Genomic DNA, 16488 nt, shown 5'->3' on the forward strand with positions numbered 1-16488 from the left:
GTGTGTGACCCCGTCTCACTGTCGCTCTGTGGCCCAGGCTGGAGTGCAGTGTGTGACCCCGTCTCACTGTCGCCTCAACCTCTTGGGCTTACGTCATCTTCCCACCTCCATCTCCTGAGGAGCTGGGACAGTAGGTGTGCCACCACGCCCGGCTTCCTTTATTTTTGGTAGAGATGGGTGTTTCGCTATGTTTCCTAGGCTGGTGTGGACTCCTGGGCTCCTGTGGTCCGCCTACTTCAGCCTCCCAGTGCCCAGGATTATAGGCGTGAGCCGCCACACACAGCTGTCCATCCCCTTCCTCAAACATTCTACCCCTTATTCACACGTATGGGGGTTTTATGGCAGTCACACCTGTGGGTGAAGCTGGTCTGTCCATGTGAGCTGGCACTAGGTGGCCTCATGTTCACGCTGTCTTTCAGAAACTTAGAGATGTCATCTAGCGTTTCCTGTGGGCCTGAAAGTTATATTAAAAAGAATATGTTGTGAGGCTGGGCATGGTAGGTCAGTCCCAGTGCTTCTGGCAGATCACTTGAGACCAGGAGTGCGAGACCAGCCCGGGTGACACAGTGACACTCAGTCTCTACAAAAAAAGACAAAAAATCAACTGGGTGTGGTGGCGGGAGGATCACTTGAGCCCAGAAGCCCAAGGCTGCAGTGAGCCATGATAGCACTGCTGCACGTCAGCCTGGGTGACACACTGACAACCTATTTAATTAAAAAAATTCGAAATCCATAGGTGAAAATTGGGGTTTTACTTAGGTTTATAATGTGTATTGCTCAGATTACAATACATTTGTGCATTTCAGTTTGCTGTTTCCTGTCCTTCCTGTCCTGGGCCCCAAGTGTCTTTCCAGGGTCTTGTTTCTGTCAGTAGGTGTCATATGAGTCCCAAGGAACTTGTTTCCTGTTCCTTGCTTAGAAACACTGCAGAGGAAAACCTAGATCCTTCCCCTTACGCTTTCTGAGCAAGGCTGAGGACCCGCTTGCACCTTGATTATTAGAGTTTTTCCTTATTTTCAATCTCTGATTAGAATAGGCCTGGGAGTCAGTGTCAGGTATGGGCACCTCCCACAGAAACCCGCAGCTGTTTCCCCTCAGCTGGCCCCTCTCAGCCCTAGACAGGGCCCCAGTGAGGGTCTCCTTCCCAGCACTCCCTGTGGCGTCGGGCAGCAGGACACACACTGGCCGGACAGCTGCGGGCTTTGTGGGCAGCCCGCCCAGGGAGGCTGGTGCCGGTGGGTAAGCTCGTTCGAGTCGAAGAGGTCGGGAATCTGTGACATTGAGAGTTTCGGGGGACTTTGCGTGGTGGTGTTGGTTGCCCCTAGCTCTGCTGACTGTGAGCTCTGTGGACTCATGGACACCATGAGAGCAGTTTTGCTGCTGGAAAGTCCAGGGTGTTCCCCGCATGGCTGCCCACGTCGAGTCCTCCACGTTCCACATGTATGCCAGCACTAGGGTAGTGTCCAACACAGACTCTCAGGAGCCCTCAGACCTTAAGAGATTAGAAATACGAATGCACCACTGTCTTCACGCACCTTTACCAGCCTGGTGGTGACCGGACCTCTCCCAGGAAACTCCAGGGGCCTTGAGGACCACCCAGAGGTCTGACTGGGAGGTGGTCAGTGGCTCAGCTTCCTAGTTGAGGATCATGCTTTGGGTGGTTGGTCAGTTTTGGTTTTAGTCCATTTCCTGTGTTGCTAGTCCTCGAAGCCCTCGGTCCGGGTGGTGGATGCTGGTGCTGCTCTGGCCAGGGCGGTGACTGGGGGCGCTGCCTGGCCGGGTGTGCTCCGGCCTTACCCTCTTCGGGCGCTGTGGAGCTTCCTTGTGACCTGGCGTGCTGCTCCTCCTTGCAGGTGGTACAAGAGAACGAAAACGTCGTGTTCTGTCTGGAGTGTGCTCTGCGTCACGTGGAGAAGCAGAAGTCCTGCCGCGGGCTGAAGCTCATGTACCGCTACGACGAGGTCAGTCCCTGCTCTTGGGGGTGGGGGTGAGGGGCAGCCTGCATGGCAGTTCTGTGCCTGGTAGATAACCAGGGCTCTTCAGGCCTCAGGCGCCCTGTTCTCAGGCTGAAAACCCATGTAGGCCTCACGGTAGGATCCCGAGGGGAGCGGGGTTCCCGTACAGCCCATACACTGTGCATTTGGATTTCAGAGGTGGGCTCTAAGCAGGACTGAGGCTCTTCCTGCAGCAGTCCCCTGGCTTTCCCACGGGCCCCACCACGGTGGTCTAGTCAGACCCTTTTTCGTGGTCACCTGTCTCAGGCACGGTGGGATGGTCGGCAGTGGAATCTCCACTTGCCGCCAGCAGCCCTGCCAGGCTGGGACAGCTGGAAGTGTCTGCGGACGATGGGGCAGGTGGGCCCCATGATGTGAAATCCCAGTGTCTTCCTGCAGGCCTCGCTGTCTTCTGGAGAGAGAGGCTATAATGATGCACAGCCTGTGCAGCTGGGGGCCGCCCTGAGCGGTGGAAGTCGTGGCAGCAGCGCCTCTCGCCTGCTCGGCCCTCGTTCCCCACGTGTGCTTCCCATGGACTCTGATGAGGCTGGTTATGAGGAAGGTCGCCACATTGTGGTCATGGCACATTTGAGGCAACTGAGTGGGGCAGTTGCTGCTGGTATGACTGTGCAGGGCCTGGTGTGTCTGGAGGCCCAGGCGGTGGGGCCACATGGTGGGTCTCACTTGATAAGCCTTTAGCTAAACGACTGGAGAGATCGAAGAAGAGCTCTTTGCATCTGTTTTTTTTTTTTTAAAGATCATGCATGCTGGGGGAAGGCGATAAGCACCTTGCCGTCCTTCCTTCACCTCAACAGCAAATGTCCAGGCACAGCCTTCGCAGTGGCTGAGCATGGCTCTGGCACCTTGCTGGGCGTAGGCATTGGCACGGGGAGGCTTCCTCCGGCTGCCTGGAAAGGGTTGTGCTTTTCACCGGCAGCCTGTTTCTGTAGCCAGATGTCTTGACGTGACCAGAATCCTGGGAATAGAATGGCATGCAGGGACTGTCTGAGACCCAGTGGTTGGTTTTGATGAAGAGCAAAGGCATTTAGAAGGTGCGGACTTGCAGCGGCTGGCATAGCGCAATGAGTGAGTCTGTGCCTGTGTCCCCTGTGGAGTTGAGTTGTACATTGTTTTTTTTGTTTGTTTGTTTTGAGACAGAGTCTTGCTTTTTTGCCCAGGCTGGAGTCTAATGGTACAATCTCAGCTCACTGCAACCTCCATCTCCCAGGTTAAAGGAATTCTCCTGCCTTAGCCTCCCAAGTATCTGGGATTATAGGCACCCGCCACTACGCACCCAGCTAATTTTTGTATTTTTAGTAGAGACGGGGTTTCACCATGTTGGTCAGGCTGGTCTCGAACTCCTGACCTTGTGATCCACCCACCTCAGCCTCCCAAAGTGCCGGGATTACAGGCATGAGCCACCACGCCCGGCTCATTACTTGCAGAGTCCGTTGCAAAATCTTGTTCTCATCCTCCCAGTGTGCCCAGCACACAAATCGCCCAGGTCCATGCCTGCTGACGTGGGACAGTCTGCTTTAAACAACCCCCTTTGTGGGGTTGGTCCGGGGAGCACACCTAGATTGCAAATCCCTGAGTTCATGGCTTGTGTTCTCATGGACGGTGAGGCTCCCTGTGGAGTTTGGCGCCATTTGTGCTCCTTGCCCTTGCAGGCTGGCTGAGCAGGGTCCAGTGAGTGGGGTGTTGGGCGGTCGCTGCCAAGCCTGCTGTGAGGGTGCTGGTCTGGGACAGGTGCTGTCCACCTAGTGGGGCACACACAGAGGAGGGAATGCTGCCCTCCTGTAACCGCACACCCCTGCACACCCGGCTCCTCCTCATGGTCAGGTAGCTGTAGCCCTCTAAGTGGGATTTAAGGCAGCTCATCCACTTATCCGTTATCAATGTTTATCATCAGTCCCTCAAGCGGTCACGGTCACAGCTATTGTGTTATTAGATACGTGGCCCACCCCTTCCGAGGGCACCTTTAACTTCTGTGTGATGGGAGCCAGCTGTCACTGTTCTCCACCCTCATCATCTCAGGGGCTTTCCAGAGAGCTGGAGATCATGCCCTCAGACGTTTCTTTCCATGGCTGGCTTCCTCCTCTGCTGGGCTCAGTGTGGTTCCCAGACACCCCTGGCGCAGAGAGATGCTCGTGAGATGCACGTTTGCTACTCCCGCCCATGGTTCTTTTAAAAAATGGGATGATGACAGGATGTACTGTGTGAAAGTTACACACATAGTTTTGGTGCCGACAGATAAATGATTCTCTTGGGTGAATTACAGGGATGCTGTTTTGTTTGCTGCAGATAACAGAAGAGGAAGTAATAGAAATATGTATAGGTGACAAGTGTTTGCATTTATTTGCATGAGCAGGTTAAGTGGCTGGTAGTTAAAGTGAGTCAAGCAGCTTGGGTATTTGTGTCACCATCAAGGACGCAACAAAGCCCCTGGCGGTCTCTTTGCTGAGTGCTTCCCTGCCAGCCTTGCCCTTCTGAGCTGGTTAGCCCCCCTGGGAAACCATGGTGGAACCGGGTGCTGGTGATGATGAAAGGGCCGGGCATGCAATGTGGCATCTGGCGGAGCTGGGAAAGGGAGACGCACTGCCTCTGAGCCTCTTTGGGGCATTTTAAAAGCTGTTAGTTGGCATGGTGGAGGGACCCCTGTCCGCTGATCTCTGCCCTAGACCTGCCCCTGCATGGCTCTTGGGGACAGAGCTCTTGTTATTAATTCTGTGTCTTCCTTTCACCCCAAACAGGAACAGATTATCAGTCTGGTCAATCAGATCTGCGGCAAAGTGTCTGGTAAAAACGGCAGCATTGAGAACTGTCTCAGTAAACCCACACCAAAAAGAGGCCCCCGCAAGAGAGCCACAGTGGACGTGCCCCCCTCCCGGCTGTCAGCCTCCGGTTCATCCAAAAGTGCTTCAAGCTCATCATGAAGATGCCAACGCCCGTGGTCGATTTATATATATTTTTTTGTAATTATTATATTCTAGTTTGGAGTACTTGCTGTAGGATTCAAGCTGTCTTTGCACTAGCTCTAAAGAAGATTTTCTTCTGGTTTTAGAGAACTAATTTTGTTTTAGCATTAAACTGTTGAACTTTTTTTTGTACTTAGAAAACCTAGATACTGCAGTCAGATTTTGGAAGCTGCCGTATAGTCACTGTTTTAAAAATCCTTGAGGGGCTGTATTAATTTGTATTGCCCCTGGCTGACAAAAAGCCTTTTTGTTTTGATTTTTTTTTTTTTTTTTTTTTAACTGTTGGGGGGAATAAAAGGCTTTTTAACCCATTTTTGAAGAGGGTGAAGTTTGGAGAACAAATTTAAAAACCATCAGTCATGTGAGCAGATTTTTTAGAAGGGATAGGAGACACACGCACACACGCACGCACACAAACACACACACACACACAAAACTTGAAAAGAAATGGCTTTGCTTTGGCTGTCGTTGTCTGCCGTGGCCAGATGAGCTTGTGATCTGGGAAGCCGGGGCACCCCCGTTTTGTTTCTCTGGGCGGTTGTGGCAGCTGAAGGCGGACGTTGTTTCCTGACCACAGGCGGAACGAGGAGCCGGGAGCGAGTGGGCTCTCCACCAGCACATCACTATGCATCTGTTCAAGGAAGGAAGGAAGGAATGCCAGCGAGGAAGACGGAAGAGACTGCCTGCCTTGGAGGGGTCACGTGAGGGAGACCTGTGCCTGATTTCATTAGGAAATCCATTCTGTTATTTTTTGGTGCTGTTGGCTACTTTATCAAAAAACCCTTCAATAGCATCCTTAAGATATTTAAAAAAAAAAAAAAAAAAAAAAAAAAAAGTGATGGAAGCCGTAAGTGCTTCTTGGTCATCGACGTGCAATCTTCTAACATTCCATCGCCATCTCACCGCTTCTTGTTTGACACCTTCACAAGTCAGCATTAATCTTTCTTTTTAAATTTGTTTCCTTTATGATCACCTATAGAGAGCCACTAGGAGGCCTGCAGTTCTTTTTGAATGTGAAAATGCATTTGCGCTCATCTTGTCTATTTTTTCTCTTCATGTTGTAACAAAAAGGAAAAAAAGAAAAAAAAAATCCCATCCCTTTTGTACATACGCCTGTAAATTGTTTTAAATACTTGAGCCTTTTTCTCGGTGGGGGGTGGGGAGGGGGGTGAGAAGACAAGATGAAGAAAAGCCTTACATTTCAGTTTCTTCATCGGTTGGAGTGGATGCTTACAGGGTTTTTCTTGTAACATTTATAAGTGCTGCTTACATCACTGAACAACAACAACAAAATAATAATGGAGTAGCTGTTGCCCTTCTCCGGTTGTGTGTACAGTATGTGTGGAATAAAAAAGGGAAACTGTTTTCACAAGCTGTTCTTTGTTTCATAATTGGATTCATCAATCCCGTAGCTACCCATGTTGCACTGAGCTTGCCAGTGGTGACTGCCAGGAGCGTCCTATGATCCACTTTGTTGGTTGTTGTTGCAGAAGACTGAACTGTTTTGGAATATTTAACAATTACAGAAACAGAGTCAAGTGTTTTCCAATGTGGTTGTCCGGTTTCTATGGCCTTGCTGTGTACTTTCCCTCTTTTTGACAGTAAACTTCTGCCTATGGCTTACAGTTTGACATTTAATTTATTAGCGCTGCTCTGCACCCTCCCTTGGGAGGGAGACTTCATGTGGTTTATTGCGAGTTTTTTGTTTACTTTTCAGGTTTGTACTACAAGGTTTAATAATAAAATCAAAGTTTTTGGACATTTGTCTGTCTTGAAGATGACTGAATGGAATGAGCTCTCTTTTCTCATCCATGGGCAGGGGGCAGAGGATCCCTCATGCTGCGGTCCTGCCCCGCCAGCTCCCACCTGCTGCTGGGGTCCCCTTTCAGCAGAACCTAATGGTTTCCATGTGGCCCAGGCGGCTGGGCCAGAGCTGGTCACGGGCTGTGGCCATCTCCCCTCATCTCCCATTGAGCGTGGCACCCCTGCTGAGCTTCCATGATGAGATGACGCTGGGTGCGTTGTGGGTGTAATGGCTGCAGGCAGCCCCCCTCATCTCGATGGGGCATCTGTCATCTCTCCTGTTGGGCTGGAGGAGTGATGGAGGAAACACATCGCCAGGGGACCAGTTTCTTTTCAGGAGAGAGAGCATGGAGGATTGCTCTGGGCTTGCTTCTGTTCTTTTGGGCACCGGGGTATGACAGTAGGGTTTGGACTGGTTGGCTGTTGTACTTGATCAAAAGAAAACCCCCTCTGAAATGGCTGTTCCCTGCTTCACGCAGAAGTGAGCCCTGTGGAGTCTCCACAGCCTGGCCCAGGCCCTGCCCCCATGGCACCTCCTGGGGCAGCCCCCAGTGACCTGCCCCATTACAGTGGCCTTAAGGATGCCTGTTTTTAGAAACCTTTGTGTACAAACTAGCTCTATTTACTGTTTGATGTCCTCACCTTTATTGTTTGCTGTTCTTTCAGTTTCTCACATATTATTGGCAATTATGTAAAAATCAAGACCCTCTAGAAACAACCTGGCTTTCCAGGTGGAATTCCGCACACAGCCAAAACTGGATTCCATGTCCCAGTTTAAGAGTCGCTGTCGTCACTACCATCCGTAGCGGCCTCTCTGTCGGTGTGTGATGTGGCCAGGGCAGTGTCCACCTGAACTTCCTCCTCATCAGACTGAACAACAGGGGACTCCCCACCCTCACTGATGTCCTGGGCAGCCGTGTCGATGCAGGTGGAGGACGAGGAAGGTGGCTTGGCTCGTAATTCTGAGGGATTTGGAACCTGGAGGGTAATGTCATTCTGACAGGCACTGGAATCAGGCCCTGCAAAACAACACGGGGAAGAACAAGCCCTGTCATAAAAATGTTTGCGATTTAGAATTGCTGCCAGTAGTTGTGGAATGTGCCCATCAGGAAAGGGGTGTGTGGGTTAGGGACCCGGGGCCTGCAGAACTAGGGAACTGCCCTGGAAGACGCTGCCCTGAGTGATGCGAAGTGGCTGCAGGGCGACCCTTCTGTCTCCTGATGAGTCAGCCACCGTGACAAAGATCAAGACTATGGTAACGCGCATCTTTAGGAGCAGTCCCGTAACCCTGATGATGTAGACTGATTTCTTTTTTCCCTTTTCAGTAATATATAGAGAGAAGCCACTGCTGAGCAAGTCAGAATTATTGACCTTTGGGCAGTTCTCCAGTTTTATGGAACTAAATAGGCTCTTCAAGGAATCAAATTCTATATGCAAATTCTAAATGTTTCCTTGTCTCCAGGTGAGGGTTCATTCTGGTTTCCAGTATTCTGGCCTTCTCAGGCTGGGGCCAAATGCACCCAAACCCCTTCTCTTTCCTGGGATGACACAGTTCTGACAGACTGCCAGGAGAAGGGGGTGGGAAGTTTAGAGGAAGCGAGACCGTGGTAATAGTATAAGCTTCTAGAGATGGCTAAGGTGCTGCTGGGAGCTTTGCCTTGACCTGGCCAGAAGAACTAGTCAGAAATTTAAAACGCACCGAGCCCAGGTACAGATATGGCACCTGGGTAAATACTTGCTATATGAATGTGAAAAAACTGAGAGGGAATGAAAGGAACTGAGTTTTAAAACACAAGCCAAGAACTGGACACACACCATGGCTTTGCCCAAAGTGGACGTGCCCCTAAACACCTGCCACGCAAAGGGGAAGAGTTTCGTGTGAGTCCACACCTCCCTGCAAACTCCGGTCCTTAACCGTAAGCAACAGACTCAAATGGACTTCTGGGTGGTAAAGGAGGGAAAACAAAAAAGCTCTGTTTACCAAAGTTACCGGAGTAGAGCAGGTCAAATCTTTGGGAAAATTCATGACAGAACCACCACTGTTGCAGCTGCCACACAGGAGCCGGGGGGCCAGGAGCTGGCTGTAAGCTTAGAGGTTGTGCGTAAGTGGCTGGCCGATGATTCACATGTATTGATCAAGCCCTGGTCAGTTATGCAAGTTTGTCAACTCCTACCTAAGGCGGGGGACAGCACAGTGTTATCTTCTCCACCCGAGTTCAGGAAGACGTCCAGGGCCTCCTGGTCGGAGATGTCCATGAGGTCCATCTGCTCCAGCATGTCCACGTTCACTTCCATGGACGACATGCTGCCTATGGGCTCTGCAAATAGACGAGCAACATGAGAAAGGACACTTTGTCTTTAAAAGGGGAACTTCCATTAGCATTAGGCTAACTGCATTGCATTTTCCATTCAAAATGGAATTTGAAGCAACGTATCAGTAGATGACACATGCCAGTCTGGTACTTTAAACGCATCCTCAATCACCCTTGGCACCATGATTACCTTTTGCGCTTTCCTTAGCAGTTAATCTGCACATCCCCAGCCCTTCGGAGTGCTACAGACAGACCAGTCTCTGCAATAAGCGATTCCTGGCTGTTTGGAGTAGGACACTTGGCCCGTCTCAGAGGCCAACATTCCTGCAGCAAGTTAGCAACCGACTTCCCTGCCAGCCGCGGCTCTGCTTCCGGCCTACAGGTCCCTGAACCTTTCAGGCAGGCACAGTCCTCTAATTGCAAGTGGACTTTCCACTGCCTTGGAACATTTCTCAGGCCTAATGGCAGAAGGGGTTAAACATCTGTAAGCTGCATGAGCTCCCTGCAGTGGAACACAGACTAGGAGAAAATAGCCAGCTCGCCAACAGACGACCACAAGAAACAGCTCACGCCTAGTCAGCCTCAGCACAGGCACTGAACAACGGACCCCCACAGGTCTTCACTCACAGGTAAACTACCTCTGTCGTCCAGGAAACCGCAAGCCACAGAAGTTATCCTAGCAATGGGGATGCCTGGCAGAAACAAATGCAAATTGTTTCTGGAAGGACCCTCTCTTAACCTTTAATACAAAGTCAGTCCCAACCCAATCTGGCATTTGCAACACACGTGAAATTAGTCACTGAGTGAAGAGCAGCAGAAATACTCGAGATGGCTGTTCACATACTGCAGTCACAGAAAAAATGTAGTCAAAAAAGGTGTCAAAAATAAGGACAGACGAAGAGACAGAGATCTAAAACCTGGGGCACAGTCACAGCCCAATAGAAAAATAAACTAGAAGGCAGACTGAGTAAGTCCGCCACAATGCAGCATAGAAAAACAATCTGAGAGCGCCTAGCCTAAGAGGCATGGGAGATGCAGGAGCGCAGCATCTGGTCACGTTTCAATGTGAGAGAACTCAATTCAAAGAAGCTGATGATTTCCCCAAATCGATGAAAGACCTCAGGACCCAGATTTAAAAAGCAAAACATTCCAAGCAAGATCAAAGCAATCCTCACCTACCTCAATTGCTTTGAAGTTGAAGAACATCAAAGACCAAAGGCTCTCTAAAAGGCAGCCAGAGAGAGAGGGCAGGTTAAGAAAGAGAAGGAAATAATTAGGATGACAGGCAACTTCTGAACAACAGTAATAAAAGCCAGAAGACTGTGGAATAAGTTCAAAGAGGAGAGAGGAATGTCATCTCTAAAATGGTGTAACATTAGATATCATTTAAGATCCAGGAGAAGATAGAAGCGCAGACCAAGAAGAAACAACATCGTGAACCTGCTTTTGCTAGAGGCACAGAGAAGGAAGGTCGGAGTGCAAGAAAGCATGTTAAGCAAAGAGAACTGTGAGTGTGTGCGTGAAGGTCAAACCTGGACTTCAGCGGTCATAACCAGGAGTCACTGGGGCCAAATTACCCTCCTGAACAAAGACACAAGGGCGGGAGAGGAGGGTGCCCGGAGCGCAGCTACGTGAGATCGCAGCTTCATCTGGGAGGAAGGTGAGTTTCACTATCTTCAGGCTCACAAAATGATGAAGGTTCAGCGCTCCAATGAGAGGTAAGAGTAACTCCTAATTGTGGTTGGGGCAGAAGCATCAGGGTTTAGATGGTCCCATGCTTGGCAGCAGCATTGCAGCCACCTGAACCAGCCTGCTCGGCCTCAGACTTGGCCAGGGGTTGACCTCAGCCACACAGGGACACCAGTTCCCTGGCCTTGATCTTCTGGGCTGACTGGTCAGGCCTGTTCTTTTTGGGAGCAGTCTTCTGAGGGCTGTTTCCCTTGTGACCTATGGCGGTCTTTTGCCAAGGTCTTTCTGTCTTTTAGATTTTGGCTTTTGCTTTGACCTCAGTTTTGAAAGTTTCTGTCTGTGCATCATGAAAAGGGCAGGAGTATAACTTAGGAGAGAAAAAGCTGAACTAAGCATAGGAAAAGCTTTCAGGAAAGTTCTACACCACCAAATAAGATGGTAATGGGTGTGTCAGTGATCACAGTAAACGTCACTGAGCCAAACCTGCCACTTATGAGATGATATGACTGAAATACAATGATAAAATGCAGCTACCTTCTGTTTACAGGAGACAGATATGGAGACACGGAAACATTAACATTTGTCTTAACAAATGGAAATACATAATGAGCAAACAAAGCAGATTACAGCTCTATTAATATCAAAATAGATTTTAATAGGAAACAAAAGTAATATTGGGAGAAAGACTGGTACTTAATGACTTACAAATGCTTGAATTCACCAGGAAGAGAGTCCCAAATTTCTATTTTTGGTTATGTTTTTAAAGTAAAAAATGGCAGACTGACTGAAAACATAACATCCATAGTCTTGGAGGCATATTACTATACCTATCTGATGACTGACATCAGCAGTCCCAAAATTAGTAAATCGAGATGCCATTCTCTAATCACAATGAAATTTAGTTAGAAATCGGTAACTGCTAGGAAAACTTTCACATATCTATATTTTAAAACACTTATAAATAGTTCACAAATCAAATATGAATGCTAATGATAAAATTTACCCAGAAATTACTAATATCAAAATTTGCAGAATTCAGCTAAAGGGGTACCCCTGCAAGAAATTCATAGCTTTGAATGCCTTACTAGAGAGAAACGCTGAAAATCAAGCCTGAATATTCAACTTGGATTAGAAAAAACAAATGCCCAAAGAAAGCAAAACTGAAGAGAAGTCAATGAAACAGTACAAAGAACAAAAAAGATAATTCTTTAGGGGAAAACTGCTTAAAAATGGTTATTTCTAGGTAAGACTCATCATAAATAGAGACAAAAGGAACAGAGGGCACATTAACATTAACAACAATCGTAAAGCAAACCCAACCAGGAACAAAGCTATGAGGGAAGAGCGCACTTTGGGCAACACTTTGCTAACAAATTTGACAACTAAAGATAATCCCATGAAAAACTTGCCAAAATTAACAAGAAATAGTAAATCTCAATCATCAGAAAAAAGAATTGGTAGCTCTTCAAACAGAGAAGTCAGTCACTGGTCTGAGAGAGCATCAGAGGCAAGTTCTACCAAGCACTCAGGAATATGAGAGGTGCGTGCCTGCAGAAAACGAATACCACTAAAAGGCCCAGTGTGTGTCCGTATAGCAACTTACTGCAATTCCGGTCAAACTGACATTTATACCAAAGGACAAGACCCCAGAACAGTCATGACAACTATGAAGATGTGCAGGGCAGGTTGGGAATGGCTCCAGCAGACTCACTAGAAAACATTTTCTCCGCCCCAGCACTGCTGACACTGCACCAGATCGTTCTTGGCTGGGGGTTGTCCTGGGGAGGTGGGATGTTTACCTGCATCCCTGGCTTCTGCCCACTAGAGGCCAGCAGCACACCCTCACCCCAGGCACGACAAGCAAAATGGTCTCCAGATATTGCCAAATGTCCCCTCTGGGCAAAACTGTCCCCAGCTGAGCAGCAGTACTTGATGAGTAAGTATATAACAGTATGGTTTTGGCTCGGAGGTAGGCGGTAGAAGAATGGAGCCAAAAAGAGGGCCTTGAAGACACCCGAATATACAGAAACTGCCAAAGGTGTTGCTTCATTCCAACAGATTAGCAAAAATTTAATAAATCTGACAGTACCAAGTGCTGACAAAGATGTAATCAGAACATGCATACGTGGCAGGGGAGACTAAACTGGTGCAAATGTTTTGGCAAGAAATTTGACAGAATCTAGTGAAGTGAAAGCCACACCATTTTGACCAGTAATTCTTCTCTTACTTATATACCCTAAAGAAATGGTTCTCCAAGTGTGGTCCCTCTCAGCATCACCTGGGAACTTGTTTATGATGCAAATGCTCAGGGCCCACCCCAGACCTGCACAGTCAGAATCCCTGCGGTGGGCCCAGGAATCCATGTCTGAACAGCCCTCCAGGGGACTGTGAAGCTGCTCAAGTCTGAGAATAGCTGGTCTTCAAGCACCTCTCATGCATGTGTACAGAGAGACAAATCATAAGAATATCCAAGGCCGGGTGTGGTGGCTCGAACCTGTAATCCCAGCAATTTGGGAGGCCCAGGTGGGAAGATAACTTGAGCTCAGGAGTTTGTAACCAGCCTGGGCCACACAGTGTGACCCTATCTCTCTAAAAAATTAGGCATGTTGGTGCACACCTGTAGTCCCAGCTACTCAGGAGTCTGAGGTAGGAGGACCACGAGCCCAGGAGTGCCAGCCTGCAGTGAGCTATGATCACACCACTGCTGTCTCCAGCCTGGGCAATCGAGTGAGACCCTGTCTCAAGGAAGAAAAAAAAAAAAAAAAAAAAAAAGAGTCCGGCTTGGTGTGCTGGCTCACGCCTGTAATCCCAACACTTTGGGAGGCGGGCTGATTATGAGATCAGAAGTTTGAGACCAGCCTGGCCAAACCTGTCAGTGAAACCCCATCTCTACTAAAAGAAAGAATACAAAAATTAGCCAGGCATGGCGGGTGCCTGTAGTCCCAGCTACTCAGGAGGCTGAGGTAGAAAAATCGCTTGAACCCGGGAGGCAGGAGGTTGCAGTGAGCTGAGATCGCATCACTGCACTCCAGCCTGGGCGACAGAGTGAAAAAAAAAAAGTCCATGCCAGCATTGTTTTTATTTAATATGAAAACTGGAAACAAACACCCATCAATACAACAATGAATATATTTGTTCAATGGAAATAAATACTTAAAAACAGAAATCAAATTAGAGCTGAGTGTATCAGTATGGATGATTCTCAAAATCATATGCACTTAGGTGCGCTTTTGCCTGTTAATTCTAACTTTATTGTAATTTTGTCACTAGCCACAAACCCCACTCTCTTCCCAGGGTACTGGGTCCACTCTGGAGCACCCCAGAGCTGAGTCAATCCCTCTGGAAGCAGGGGCACCCCTGGCTCCATAGGATTCCACTTTGCTGAATTACTGGTTCAGAGACACAGGAGCCTGAAGTCCATGGGAATACAGAACCAGAAACCCCAGGCACAGACCAGGACATCTCTGAGGTGATCTATTAATAAGTAACTGCATCGGCAGGATACCCTCACACTCAGCAATAAAGTGAAAGCAATAAAAATGCTTTTCTAAGGAAATGGCAGTCATGTCAGGCAGAAGATCAAACCTAATTATGTCCTAACAGCAGGGAGAGCTCTGCGGAGAATGTGGTAGGGCCCAGGCCCCCTCTGCTGCCCAGCCCTCCCAGCACCGCCTTCAGTCCTCAAGCCTGAGAGGCTCTGTGCTTGGGGGGCCATCAGGCCTCAGCACCATCCAAGTGGGCAGAGACGTGCCTTCACCCCTTCCTCTGATGATTCTCTGGTTAACACTTTCCATGGGCTCATCTTAATTAGCAAATGATCCTTCTGAAAGTGAAATTCCAACTGCTATTTCTGATTTAATGGAATGGGCCAAAACACCATGTTCGCTGTAGAGGTTTTAAAATTTTGATTGATTCTCCTAAATTAATACTAATCCTTGGAGACGAAGATTCCTCCCTAAGAAAGGCGCTGTGGCTCGTCAGGCTGGGAAGTCTGAGCCGGCTCCGCACAGCCGTGCAATGAGATGCCTGATTCCCATTTGTGGCTGTGCCTCAGCTCTAGATGAACAGAAGGCTAAAAAGACCAGGGCCTCCAATTTTCTTCTTCAAAGCTTTCAAAACCATATATTGGCAACATGTCCCTGACTTCATTTTTTACCTTAAAAAATGAGCCCAACATTTTCTTGGAACTTAATCTTTGAGATACTCAAAACCACAAATTTAAGCCCTTAATATTTCCTTGCACTCTGTCCAGCAGGAATCTGCTAGACACATTCTCTCTGGCAGCCCGGTGCCTTGCTAGCTGTGGAGGAACTGCAGGGCACGCCCGTCCACAGAGCAGCTCCTCCAAGCCTGCCACGCTTCTACCACAACATCGTCCTCGTGGGTGTGTGCCGTGGCTCTCCCTATCATGGGAGCTTCTTGGAGGCACTTTCATTTCTCTGTGCTCACCAACAAGTGCTAAACTGAAGGAAGACAGAATTAAATTGTTTAGCTATCAGAGTTTCTATGACTGTCCCATCATCACTGCACCTCTTCTATGACATAAAACATTGGTGCAGAATGTCATTATGTTCAAATCTGTGGGTCGGCCAGGGTATATCTGTATGGACTGAATGTGTCCCTCCAAAATTTGTATGTTGAAGCCCTAACCCCCTCATATCCACTATGAGGATATTTGGAGTTGGGGACTTTGGGAGGTAATTAAGTTAGATGAGGTCATGTGGACATGGCCCCTGTGGTTGAGATTAGCCCTAATACCAAGAGATAGCAGAGAGCTCCACCCTACTGCTGGCCAAGTGCACATACACACAGGGAGAAGGGGGCCGTCTGTAAGCCAGGAAGAGATCCCTCACCAGAAGCTGATCACACTGGCACCCTGATCTTGGATCTAAGGCCTCCAGAACTGAGGGAAAATAAACGTCTGCTGTTGAAGTCACCCAGTCCATAGTGTTTTGTTTTGGCAGCCCAGGGTAAGACAGTGCCCTTCTCCGCTTCTTCCCATAACAGGATAAAAATCCCTGGAGCAGACTCTCTTCTTCCTCCCAAAGGAGCCATGGAAGGCCACTCTACAACTTGGAGCAAACACGGAAGTACCAGAATCCTGCCTGTACACTCAGAGGATGGACGCAGGTTCGGGGGGTATAAGAATGAAGAAGGCTGACCCTAGAGACAACGCTGTCAAGCTTCAAATCTATACTATGCACTGGAAAGTAAACAAGCATCATCCACACAACGGACTGACTGCGCCCTCCAGTACACTCTGAGGTCTTCAGGTACTGCTATTAATCTGTTTTTCTCAACATTATTTTTCTTCCTCATTCTTGGATTTCTTTAACCTCTCCTGGGAGGGGACACAGGACTGGGTGACAAGAAACACTCCTGGGGGTTTGTGGTTGGAGGCAGGACAGAACAAAGGCCAGGGCCAGGCAGGCCTGGTAAAGGATGAAGGCTGGGATTTGGGGGTGAGGGAGGTGTCCAGGAGGTAATGACATGTTCAGGAGGATGGGAGGGCAGGAAGATGGGGGAAGGTTTGGACAGTCTCCATGCTGGCTAGGGTGACTGGCGAGGCAGCCATGCTGCACTGGGTTCTGCACTCAGGCTGGTCCTGCCTGTGTGGTGTAGGCTGGAGGGAAAATGTAAACTCCTGGCACTACTGCACCTCTGAGTCACTGAGTTCTCCAAAGGAAAGGGTCCAGTGTCTGGAATTCTTTT

General features: G+C 48.8%; 2 protein-coding genes across 8 annotated transcripts in view; one reads left to right on the forward strand and one right to left on the reverse strand.

Annotated features, from left to right (window-relative positions):
- Positions 1-6730, forward strand: part of JARID2 (jumonji and AT-rich interaction domain containing 2) — a 281140-nt gene extending 274410 nt beyond the window's left edge. For all 5 annotated transcript variants that reach the window (XM_017521293.2, XM_017521306.1, XM_017521305.2 and 2 more), the window contains 2 exons: positions 1854-1961; positions 4748-6730. In XM_017521293.2, coding sequence (XP_017376782.1) covers positions 1854-1961; positions 4748-4930 — 291 coding nt within the window. In that variant the 3' untranslated portion in view covers positions 4931-6730. The remainder of the gene's footprint in view (positions 1-1853; positions 1962-4747) is intronic.
- Positions 6731-7396: 666 nt separating this feature from the next.
- The window catches only part of DTNBP1 (dystrobrevin binding protein 1), a 142530-nt gene continuing 133438 nt past the window's right edge, over positions 7397-16488 (reverse strand). For all 3 annotated transcript variants that reach the window (XM_037736011.1, XM_017521317.2, XM_037736010.1), the window contains 2 exons: positions 8950-9093; positions 7397-7794 (listed from right to left, as the gene is read on the reverse strand). In XM_037736011.1, the coding sequence (XP_037591939.1) occupies positions 7550-7794; positions 8950-9093 (389 nt within the window). In that variant the 3' untranslated portion in view covers positions 7397-7549. The remainder of the gene's footprint in view (positions 7795-8949; positions 9094-16488) is intronic.

Source organism: Cebus imitator, unplaced genomic scaffold (genome assembly GCF_001604975.1).
Source record: "Cebus imitator isolate Cc_AM_T3 unplaced genomic scaffold, Cebus_imitator-1.0 Scaffold21, whole genome shotgun sequence".
Lineage (NCBI taxonomy): Eukaryota > Metazoa > Chordata > Mammalia > Primates > Cebidae > Cebus > Cebus imitator.